The sequence below is a fragment of the Vicia villosa genome, linkage group LG1 (genome assembly GCF_029867415.1).
Source record: "Vicia villosa cultivar HV-30 ecotype Madison, WI linkage group LG1, Vvil1.0, whole genome shotgun sequence".
Classification (NCBI taxonomy): domain Eukaryota; kingdom Viridiplantae; phylum Streptophyta; class Magnoliopsida; order Fabales; family Fabaceae; genus Vicia; species Vicia villosa.
Genome location: NC_081180.1, coordinates 162,399,558 through 162,411,815, shown reverse-complemented (window position 1 = coordinate 162,411,815; position 12,258 = coordinate 162,399,558). Strand labels below are relative to the sequence as shown.

The following is a 12,258-nucleotide window of genomic DNA, read 5'->3' as shown; positions in this document are numbered from 1 at the left end:
CGGCATATTGGCAGACATAGCTATGAGAGATTCTTACTCCCCAGCCGAGTGCATCCTAATGAGAGATTCGCATTCCCCAGCTGAGTATATCTGGATGAGACTTTCTTTGTTCCAAGATTCTCATATCCTCATCAAAGCACATTTTGATGCATTCTCTATGCTCCAGAAGCCTTATTCCCCGACGGAATGTCTTCTCCCTAGTTGAGTCATGATTGGATGGTATCTAATTCTCCGGCAAGCTCTTAATGAGGTTCCTTGACCGAGTTCCTCATTCTCCCCAGTAGAGATGTTTTCTCTCCCCAACAGATTGACCTGTTTTCCCCAGAAGAGTTATCTTATTCCCTGGTGGAGTTGCCTTAACAAAAGGTTCTTATGCTAAGTTCCTTATCCCCCAGCGGATCTCTCATATCCCTAGCAGATTGCTGTGCAGAAGTATCCATCTTCCCCACTGAGCTTCTTTCCTCAGCAAAGATTCACATGCATCCTCAGCAGAATCTGTTTTCCTTCAAGGATTTCCCCAGCTGAATGCGTCCTATACAAGCAAGTTGGTCACTTCCCCATCAGAGTTGTCCCCATGACTTGCTCTTATCTCCACATCCCCAGTATGTCGAGATTTTGCTTCTCCAGTGAAGTTTCCAGGGTATTCCCCAAGCATTCCAGTGGGATGTTCTTATCCCCAAGCAGGATTTATTCCTCAAACAGAGCTCGCATCCAAATTTGATCATCTCCAGCAGATTTCTGATCCATCTTTGCCAGCTCGCAGTTTGTGACCCCTGGTCACTCATCTTGTCCTCCCCGCAGAGTTCCGTACTCTCTCTCCAGGACTTCTTTAGCAATTCAGTGCTCATCCGTTGCCTCCCTAAGCAACGTTCGAATCATGCATCATTTGCATTGCATTCTCAAAAAGCGTATAACGTCTTCCTTCTCGGGAACACTATTCCGTACACATTCATACGTGCATCATGCATAAGTCATATCATATCTGTTTCTTTCTGCAGGAAAGTTATCCAAATTCAAATGCTCCCTAGAGAGCAATATTCGCCTAGTCATTACAGGCGTTTATCCTGATGCTTTGAATCAGAAGAGGATTGTTCTACTTATTTTCTGGCGTAGGTCAGATTAGTTCAAAGACATTCCTATTCCCGATGCCCCCAGATCGGTGGAAGATATTTGTTCCTATCCTGATATCCAGCTCAGTTGAAGGAACCGCCTCCGGATCTCCCAAGATCTTACGAAGGAGCAAGCCCTCTGATACATCAGATCAGTCGGAAATATCTACTCCCTGACGATTTAGTTCGTGCAGAAGAAGAAATTCGTTTGCCCAGTCCTGATGCCTAACCATCAGTTGAGGACGTTTTCTTTACCCGGCGTACACAGTTCGGAAGAAACATCCGTTCCTATCCTAATATCCAGTTTCAGATTAGTTGAAGGAACCGCCTCCGGATCCCCGTGATCTTACTAAGGAGCAAGCCACTGATATCATCAGATCAGATGGAGATGTTTGCCTGATCGACTTTGTCTTTCAGATGAAGATTGTCTTACTTATTTTCTAGCATCATGTCTAGATCAGTTTAAAGGCATTCTTTCCCCGGCGTACACAGTTCGGAAGAGATATTGTTCCTATCCTGATTACTTGTTCAGTTGAAGGAACCGCCTCCGGATCCCCGTGGTCTTACGAAGGAGCTAGCCGCTAATTCCCAGATTAGTAGGAATATCTACCTGATGATTTAATTGCATCAGAAGAGATGTCTGCCCAGATTCCCAGATCAGAGATACTTATTACCCGTTGATGTTTAGATCAACCGGCGTATCTCCTTCGATTCCCAGATCGATTTAAGACATCTATCCCGATGCATGTTCGGAGACATCTACTACGTCTGATACCCAGATCAGTCGAGATGTTCCTTCTCTTGATGCCCAGATCATTTGAAGTGTTTTCCCCTGCCTGTGGGTGCCCGTTCCTTCTTATCACAAGTTGGAGCATATTTATTATCTAGATCAATTGAAGTTTTTTCTCCCTGCCTGCGGGGTGGTACATTTCTTTCTTGTTACAAGACGGAATCTTCTATTGATCAAGAGTGCAAATTTTCGAGTTCATTCCGGTATTCAATCTCCTTCCACCTCAACGGTTCGAAACTTTCGTTTCTCACTCGCCATGTTCAAGAAGTTTGAATAGGGGCAGCTGTTGCACCCCAAAATTTGCCCTCTTTATTGGAGTTATAAGTTAATAATGACGTTTATTTCGTCATTCAAAAATTGAAGAAAAATAATAAAGAGTTTTCATGGGTTTAAGAAGAAAGGCGTGAAAAATGGTTTAAACAGTGGAAATACGAGAAAATTCGCAAGTCATATTTGGAAGGTGATATGAGCTAAGTTCCCGCGTTGTCCCAACAGTTTCGACGATATCTACAACTTTTGTGTTTGGCTCGGAAGCCAATTCTTTGAGGAGGGTTGCCAGATTTGCAAATTACTTGGGATTTCATAGTGAAAAACAATGCTGAATGTAGGGTTTCGGACCCCGGAAAATTCATATCTCCTAATCCGTTCGTCGGATTCACGTGAAAATTTAACTGGAGCTCCATACCATCATTACCAAGATTTCATATGTTCGGACCGAAGGCGAATTATGCACGGGAAATTCCCAGAATTTTAAGGATCGTCGCATTGTTTCGGTAAAAAGTGTGTTTTCAAGTATGTCGCGCCTAGTTTGAAAATTCATAACTTCTTCGATTTTTATCGTATGAAGTCCACTCCGGCGGCATTTTCTTGGAAATTTCGTTAGCTTCGTTTCTTCGTCACACATGCCTGTTCAGATTCTGAGCCGAAGATAGGGTTTTATCGAGTTCTTTGAGCGGTACTCACAAAATTCTGCACAGTCGCACCAGATGAATTGGCGTTTCTCGTCATTCAAACGGGCGTATTTTCTTCATCGCTTATTGGATTGAGACGAGTCAAGAATTTGGTCATCTTCATAGTGGCATTGGTTTCGTTCCGAAATTGAGAGCCGAACCGAGTTTCCTTAAAAACGAGCCAAAATGAGACGCACCGAGGGCAATTTGGACATTTCGCATTGACAATATATAAACATTTTGCTCTTCACAAATCAAGGGAGGACTCTCATAATTTCAATTCACCAAGTTTCTTCACAAACACTTTCTCAATTCTCTCTCAATTTTCATAGATCAAAACCACAAATCACATAAAACTTTCATCAAGATTCATCAATCTTCATCAAGATCAAGAACATGGATTGAAGAATCAAGATCGAAGTTCGAATTTCTCTTCCTCTTCTCCTTGCATCTCGCGCGCCCTCACTCTCTCTCCCTCCGGATTTCGTTCGAGTTCGTGTCGCGTTCGTGTCGTGTTCGCGTTCGCATCGTGTTCGTGTTCGCGCTTCGGTTAGATCTTCATTCGGTAAGCTTTCGGATCTCGAACTAAGTGCTTAATTGTTGATTATTATGTGAATTCAAATCTAGATCTACTCCTTGTTCTTGATTTATGGATGATTGATGATGATTGATCGGTGAATTTGTTCATTTTGCTTGAATTGATCGTGTTCATGGGGATTTTGATTAGATTTGATGTTCATTGCATATGGTTGATATCCGTTGATGATGAATTGTGTTATTCGTGGTTGAATCCGTGATTTGTTGGTGATTTTGAGTGTATAATTGTTGTTGATAATTGGCGTTACTTGCGATGTACTCAACGTGTTCGTATAAATGCATGTGCTACATTTTCGAGTGATATTCGCCTTGCTTGACGCGTCGCACTTAGCATAATTGTTGACATGTGGATCATTTGATGTGTGAATGTATGTATACCACGATATTTGATGTTTGTTTGTGATTAATCTCGAGTTGGTACGTTTTTGGATTGAGTGCGAATGGCTCTAAGGTTTCAAAAATGTGCAAAATTCTGTTTTCATACGCCAGGAACCGGGTTGTCCCAGGCGGGAACCGGTTCCCACTCAATCCAAAATGCTGATCCTCTGGTTTTTTGTACCAGGAACCGGGTTGTCCCTAGGTGGGAACCGGTTCCTGCGTTGTTTTTTCCCCCCTGTGTTTTTGCACCAGGAACCGGGTTGTCCCTAGGTGGGAACCGGTTCCCAGCTGTTTGAATTGTTGTTGGTTCTGTGTTTTTGTACCAGGAACCGGGTTGTCCCTAGGTGGGAACCGGTTCCCAGCTGTTTGAATTGTTGTTGGTTCTGTGTTTTTGTACCAGGAACCGGGTTGTCCCTAGGTGGGAACCGGTTCCCAGGTTTCTGAAATGTTGCTTCTCTGGTTTTTTATATGGGGAACCGGGTTGTCCTATGCAGGAACCGGTTCCTGTGTGTATTTTTGTGTTTTTCTTTTCTAACTTCAATCTTACATAACTTTTTACTCGTAGCTCCGATTTGCACGTTCTTTATATCGTCGGAAAGCTTATGAGACGTGCTATCTTGCTAGATGTTTTGTTTTCATTAATTTGTAGATCATTCATGTTTGTTTTCTCTTTGATTTTTCATTGTCCATTTCATGTTTACCTTACTTGTCGATTTCCTTTCGTTTTATGGTAATAACGCAATTCCGACTGCGATGTTTGTTATCTCTAACTTGTGTGCTAGTGTGCAAGGCTCTTGGATGGTCACCGATCGACACTTGTTACTTGTGTGTTCTGTTCCACTTGCGGAACACAATCCTATTCACCCGTATCGTGTTCTCATCCGGGAGACACGATCACTATTACTTTATATCTGCTTGTTTGGTTTGCTTGTTCCTCTTGCAGGTGTATTGTGATCATGCTTGATGCATACGTTGATCGTTGTGCACTTTTGTGGCTAATCGGTGTGCTGACTATTTGCTTTTGCTTTGCTAGCTCGCTTGCGGGATTCTACTTTCTTCGCTTTGCTTCGCCTTAGTTTACGGATCATCATCCGTTTGGTATTGATCCCGTTTCATTTTACTTCTCTCGCACTTTATCGCTTTCTCGCATCATCCTTTAACATGAGAAGTAGGACCTAGACATGCATCTGGCCAAGCCCTCGAAAGAGGCTCTGTTTTTGTTGGTGTGTTTATATTTGTGCTTTGCGGCAGGGAGTCACGGTGTAATAAGTCCTATATGGCACTCCATTTAGTCCTCATAGAAGGCACGCGGAAAGGGTTAGCAATGAACCCCCGCCTAGTCTCATCGAGTCTGTTCAGTATGCGCACGCTTCCGTTGCTCGCTTCTGAACTTGCAAAAGATCTTGTTATCGAGTATGTTAGGAAAAGGGTTCATGTAGCCGGACCCCCGCCTTTCTTATAGCTCGCGTCGCTCGACGTTGATGCTCGGTGTACGCACGCACCGTTTTCCTTTACGATCCGTGACGGCTTGGTTGCTGAGAGGGGTCCGCCCTCTTGTCTATGGCCCGATCATTTTCGCGAGGTCTAATGCTTGGTTGACTTGGGTTGAGCTGCTCCCCTTGGCTATGGAGGGACCGCTTTTCTACCATTCGGTCAGTACCGTTGGTTTGTTTGCTTTACGAACGGATGCTCGTTTGTGTGCTCATTGTGTGCTTCCCCTTTTTCTCGTAGGTTGTTAGTTTAGTTTAGACTTATACCCTTTGTATGATAACATTAGATAGCAAGCTTTCCCCCTTAGCTTAGGTTTTCCTCATGCATCTTTTAAAACACAAACCACACTCTTTGATTTTCTTTTCTTAAGAGCTTGTTATTTCCGCTCCATTCCCAAGCATAAGTCTCCAAAGGTCGAGCAGCGGAGTGTGAATGTAACTCGTTCACCTAAAAAACACAAAACAAACAAAAATTAGTTAGCCGAGCTACGGTACCTCTGATTCCGCAAAACGGATACGTAGGCAGCGGGGTAGGGCCCGTGCGAGCACAATCCTTTCTTTTCCCTACATTCTGCATTCATTTTAGTCCAGATTAGCGTAGTTTGCTTACACACCCATAGATTTAGACATAAGCGTGGATACCATCGAGTACGATGGGCGCGTGGGGTGCTAATACCTTCCCCTCGCGTAACCGACTCCCTTACCCTTTTTCTCTGGTCGTGAGACCGTTGTTTTGTTTTGTGGTTTGCTGGCATTCCCTTCCTTTTCAGGATAAATATGTTAGTGGCGACTCTGTTAATTTTCGCGGTAGCGACAGAGTGACGTTAGGGTAAAACATGATATTTGAAATGATTTGCACAGTTACCTAGGGCGGCGTCTCATCAACTGCACGCATGCTTGTCCCTTCATAGTGAACACGTGTTCATCTTCTGGAATAGTTGGTGACAACTGTTTTGCTTTAAAAGAGATTCTGAATCAACTTAGACATATGAAACGTTAGTAATAACAGAATCAGAATATCTAATTGATCAACATTTTCAGAACTTCTGATCAGAAAAAGTAAATGATCATTTCAAATCTAATTCATATATCAGAACTTCTCATCCTTTCATTCTGGGCATAAATCCATACTGATATTCTTCAGAATGAACTTAAACCTATCTTCAGCAAGGGGTTTTGTAAAGATATCAGCCCATTGATCGTCTGTATCAATAAAGTTTAAAGATAGAACACCCTTCTGATCATAATCCCTAATGAAATGATGTTTAATCTCAATATGTTTAACTTTGGAATGTAAGATTGGATTCTTAGATAAACAAATAGAAGAAATATTATCACAGAAGATATGAATGTTACTCTCATATATCTGATAATCTTCTAGCTGACTCTTCATCCAGAGCATCTGTGTACTACATCCAGCAGCAGCAACATATTCTGCTTCTGTTGTAGAGAGGGCAATTGTAGCTTGCTTCTTGCTGTACCAGGAGATCAGATGACTTCCAAGAAATTGAAAACTTCCAGAAGTACTTTTCCTTTCAACTCTATCTCCAGCATAATCAGCATCACAAAATCCTACTAAGTTGTATTCTTCAGATCTTTTGTAGACTAAACCAACATTAGTAGTACCTTTTGTCAGACGATAGGACTGGTCCAGAGGGGGGTGAATAGACCACCTTTTTCGACCTAAGAAAATTTTAGCTATTTGAAACGTGACTTCCCTGAATCACTTAATCGTCTAAGATGATTATGTTATCGGGGACCGGATATATGCACTAAACCGAACAGATGAGAATGACAAGTGATGAATTACGTTTTAACGAATATCTCGATTTTCTCAATTACACACTATATGGTATATTACTCACAATGAACGTTTTCACTAAAATATGAACAAAAATTTGATTGAGTAATTTTATCGAACACTTGGTGATCGATATTTTACCTAACCTTAGTTTTTGTTCAATAATGGAAATAAACGAAAACAAATGAAAATGCGATAAAGTAAAAGCGATAAGGAACACGATATTTGTTTAGGCAGTTCCTCTATCGTCCTCGCAGGAGTACGTCTGCCCCTAATTTCAAATGAAATTAGGAAAGTTTTATTTGATTGCAAAATGTTTAACAAGGATAGAAAGTACCAATCACCAACTACAATAATGCAGTAAAATTGAAATACGATTCGATCCTCCCCTTGATTCAAGTCGAATCAAGTCAATGTCTAAGATCTTCACGATCAAGACCCCGATCGTTCCTTTCTCAATCCTCCGGTTGTAGCAAGTTTGTTGAGTAGATCTTCAATCTCTCAAACCCTTATGCACGGCTGAATTGATTACCAAAGTGAATCGATCGTCAAAAACCTTCGAACAAAATCTTTGATGAGGAAGGAAAAACCCTAAGGTTTTATACAAGAAACACCCTCAACAATCTTCACTCGAACAAGATGAATGTCTACCGTCGAATCTCGAACAAGACAAACTCTACCGTCGAACCTTATCAACACACGTTCCTTACTTCGATCGAGAAAGATGATTATGTGTGATTCTCGATCAATAAGCGAAAGGTTGAAGATGAGAAGAAGCTGAGTCTATATTTCACGTTTCTTGTTATTTTGCTATTGAATGATCACTTGAGTATTTATACCACACTTGATGCATAAACCAATTTGAACACAGCTGAAAAACCAGATTAATAAGCGACAGGTCGACCTGCTCTCTACATAGGTCGACCTATTGAGTTTGTTGCACCTGAAAAAGAGGGATGTGTGACACTTGCATCGACCTGAAGGGTCGGCGTGCGCATTCCCGTGAGTTCCCCAAAGTCTTGTGCGTTGACCTGCTCCATCCATGCATCGACGCAATTTGAGGTTCAAAAGCTGATGCGTCGACCTGAAGGGTCAGCGTGCGCATACCCGAGATAACCTCAAAGTTCTATGCGTCGACCTATGCATGTAATGCGTCGACGCATTCACTCTTTACTTAGAATCTTTTAGAATCACCTTGTAATAGGTCGACCTATTGCTTCCATGAGTCGACCTATTAATGTCTTGTGGCCAAAGCTACTTGTGTTGATTGCACTAGCTTGGTTTTTGAGATTCTATTTTAGTTGCAGTTGATTCACAATGTTTTGACGTCATGAAAACAACACCTTGCCCTCACATACTCCCCCTTTTTGATGATGGCAAAAATTGTGAATCTTTGTATCGAGGCATTGCTTAACCGAGGTTCTTGCTCCCCCTTTCTGTATGCTCCCCCTATCTTGGTGCATGTGTTTTCCATTGCTTGCTGATTCACTCAAATTTCTCCCCCTTTGACAACATCAAAAAGAGACAGATAGTATTATACATATATGGTGGAATAACATAGTTCAGTTTTGATCATTTCTAAGCCCTTTTGAAATCATAATCATAAAGCATTCATTCACATAAAACAATGCTGAATGATAGAATAAACGGCAATATAACATAAATAGCTAAACGATAATGAGCACATAGCTCAATTCAAATCCTTACACAAACACAAAGTACGGTAGAATTATGTCTAGCGGAAGATAAAATTAAGTCACAAAATACAAATAAGATGTTCATGACAATATGGAAATGTTGAATGCAAAGAAAATTAAAGAGAACACTAGGCATTTGCATCATCATCTCCTTCTTGAGCCGATGGTGGTGGTTGAGACGAATGAACTGGAGGAAATGGGTAGTGTTGCATGAAGGCACTTGTGAAGGAGGAGATTTGGTTCCTCTAGGCGTCCAACTGTTACCCTAGGATTTCGACTTACTAATAAATGGGCAACTAAGGCCCAAAATTGGCAATTGGGCCTCAATTTGGTAAAAAGGCCCCAAATTGGTAATTGGGCCTCAAGTTAATATCTACATTGCCATTTGGGTCGAAGTGATTCGACTTAATAATGCTTAGTAGTCGAAGCTGTTCGACTAGGAAGGTCATCTGAGGCTTCAACGTTCGACCAGACCAAAAGGATGCGAAGACTTAAGGATTTTTGGCTGCAAAAACTGAGGTGGAAGTCGAGAGGCAGTTCCAGGCAGTTTTTCTGGCAGTTCTCACAGGACGCGTGGAGGTCTCACAATTGAAGATCTTGCATGTCGAAGACACGTGTTGACTGATAGTTAGTCGACCGTTAGTAGTAGTTACTTTATTTTTCTATTTAAGCAAGTTTCATAGGAATAGTTAGGGGTCCGCATTTTCTACATAAACACAAGTAAAACTCAAATCTCTACGCAATGAGTAACTAGTGCAACCTTGGAATGTAAGTATGCGTACCAGTTTAATTAATGCAATCATTTTACATTACATTTGATCTTTCAGTGCACATTTACTGCCTTTTTATTGTTTTGGTTTACTTTAAAGCCTTTAATTTCAGTACTTACTTTTGCGTTAAAGTCATTATTTACATTTAATATAAATCAGATAAGCATAATCTAACAAAATAAAGCAATCAGTCCTGGAGTATTCTAGTTGACTCCGCAAAGTAACCTTTAAAAAGGAAACTAGCGCTTGTTTACCAGTTTTCTGGGTAAACAAATTGGCACACCTGGTGGGACCCGTCGATTGTTCTTTATTTTTCTTTAGTTATGAATGATATTAAGAAGTGGTTGGAAATTAACTAACATGGCTGAAGTTAATACAAATGATTCTGATCTTTCTGGAAATCAAGGAGGTGTTCTGACCGGAGGAACACCACAAAATGCCGCAGATTCGTCCCCAGTTGGAGCAACAAATACTGGTGGATCGACGGCAGCAATAATGGTATCATCACCAACGAATGTACGGTCACCGTTGAATCCAATACGACCGCCGTTTCATGGAATGATGCCTCCACCAGGTTTTAACCCTCAGTTTGGAATGCCCACGTCTATGATGCAAGGTTTGCATACAAATCCTTCATTATATTCTGACAGCATGATGGCTACAAGCACATCAAATCCAGGGGGTCGACCTATAGGCATAGGATATAATCACCAGGTTTTGCCGTCTTTAAGTACTACGTCAATGTTGTCAATTCGATAACAAATGGACGAAAGTAATCATGAAATGGTGAATGCCCTTACTCAACAAATGGGAACTGTTTTTACTCCCATGATAAATAACACGAATCAAAGTTATGAAATATTGGCGGGACAAATGGCCAGAATTGCAGATTTCTTTGGAGCGCCCCCACAACCAAACCTTTCGACTACTCAAGGGTTGAATGTAAGAGGGGTCGAACCTATAGGACAAGGAGATCAAATTGAGCAAGAGATCCCTAGAATAATACAAAGGCATCAAGATGCTGACCAGGTTCTTAGGAACGTCCAGCAAGATGTCAATATTGGACACAATAATATCTCTAATGTAGTTGAACAAATTTTAGTTCAGAATGGAATAAATGTAGGTTTGCATAGACCAAATTTCGTTTCCCCGTTGTCAGAATATGTAAGGCAAACTGAATTGCCTAGGGGGTGGAAAGTCCCAAAATTCACCAAATTTGCTGGTGAGACTGGCGAGTCGACAGTCGAACATATTGCTAGGTTCCAGACAGAGGCTGGAGAAATAGCAAACAATGAAAATCTAAAGATGAAGTATTTTCCAAGTTCTTTAACGAAAAACGCATTTACTTGGTTCACGACCTTATCTCCCCAATCTTTGTTCTCATGGAACCAATTAGAACGATTGTTTCATGAACAATTTTATATGGGACAGTCGAAAATCAGCTTGAAAGAATTGGCTGGAGTTAGGCGAAAGGGTACAGAACCAGTCGATGACTATCTAAACCGTTTTAGGTTACTGAAAGCTAGATGTTTTACACAAATTCCTGAACATGAGTTAGTCGAAATAGCTGCAGGTGGGTTAGATTATTCCATAAGGAAGAAATTAGACACCCAACATTTGAGAGACATGGCACAACTGGCAGACAGAGTACGCCAGGTCGAAAGGCTAAAGGCTGAAAAGGCTAGGGCTAATAAGTATCATAAGAAAGAAAAAATAGCTTATGTTACTACAAGTGAGTTCGACTCTAATAGCGACAGTGAATACGAAGAGAGAGAGGTCAACGTGGCTGAATTAAAGCCAGGACCACCATATATCTGTAAATTGCTTAAACCTTCAAAAGATAAAAATCTGGTTGAAAGTAAGAATGAAAATTTTTCTAGTAAAACGTATTCGTTTGATATAACAAAATGTGACGAAATATTTGATTTGTTGGTTTCTGATGGGCAAATCATAGTACCCCCGGGACTTAAAAATCCTCCTTTTGAACAAAAGAAAAAAAAAGAGGATTTTGTAAATTTCATAATTTCTTGGGTCATAAAACTTCTCAATGTGTCCTTTTCAGGGATTTAGTGCAAAAAGCTTTGAAAGAAGGAAGGTTACAGTTTGGAGAAAAGCCAAAGTCATCAATGCAAGTTGATACTGATCCTTTGCAGGTCGAAGAGGCTCACTATACTGAGCTTGCCGATGTGATGATGGTCGAGACTACTGATGGTTTCGTTAGAAAGCAAAACGGCGCTACTGATGGCAAAGTTTTGAACATGGTTTATCCTGAACCAAAAGAGAGTCTTTTGAAATTCCTTGAGAGATGCCACAATAACAACTCTCAAGTCGGATTATGCCCAAGGTGTGATGCTGTTTTCAATGTCGATGCTGCAAACAAAGTGAGGTTCGACCCTCGTCGAGGCAAGAATCGTCAATTCATGTATACAGGAGAAAACAGTGGTCGAAGGGCTGGAGAATACATGAAGATGTTTGAAAAACCAAGGACTTTCCGTCCTAAGACGGATGTCCCTGAAGACAAATGGGTGAAACCCATTAACTTCAGAGGTAAACGCCCAGAATGGCAGATTCAAGGCGATGGAACCAATGCTGAAGGTTCTTGGACTGATAGTGGATCTAAAAGAAAAGATTACATATCTCCAAACTACAAAGGAAAGAACCCCATGACTCGAACGC

At 41.2% G+C, this 12,258-nt stretch overlaps 1 protein-coding gene across 1 annotated transcript; it reads left to right on the top strand.

Moving 5' to 3' along the window:
* Positions 1-10,344: 10,344 nt before the first annotated feature.
* LOC131619847 (uncharacterized) lies at positions 10,345-11,759 on the top strand (the record flags this gene model as incomplete). Its single annotated transcript, XM_058890899.1, has 3 exons — positions 10,345-11,110; positions 11,189-11,527; positions 11,578-11,759. Coding segments are annotated over exons 1-3 (1,287 nt in total), but the record flags the coding sequence as incomplete, so codon positions are not given.
* Positions 11,760-12,258: the final 499 nt, after the last annotated feature.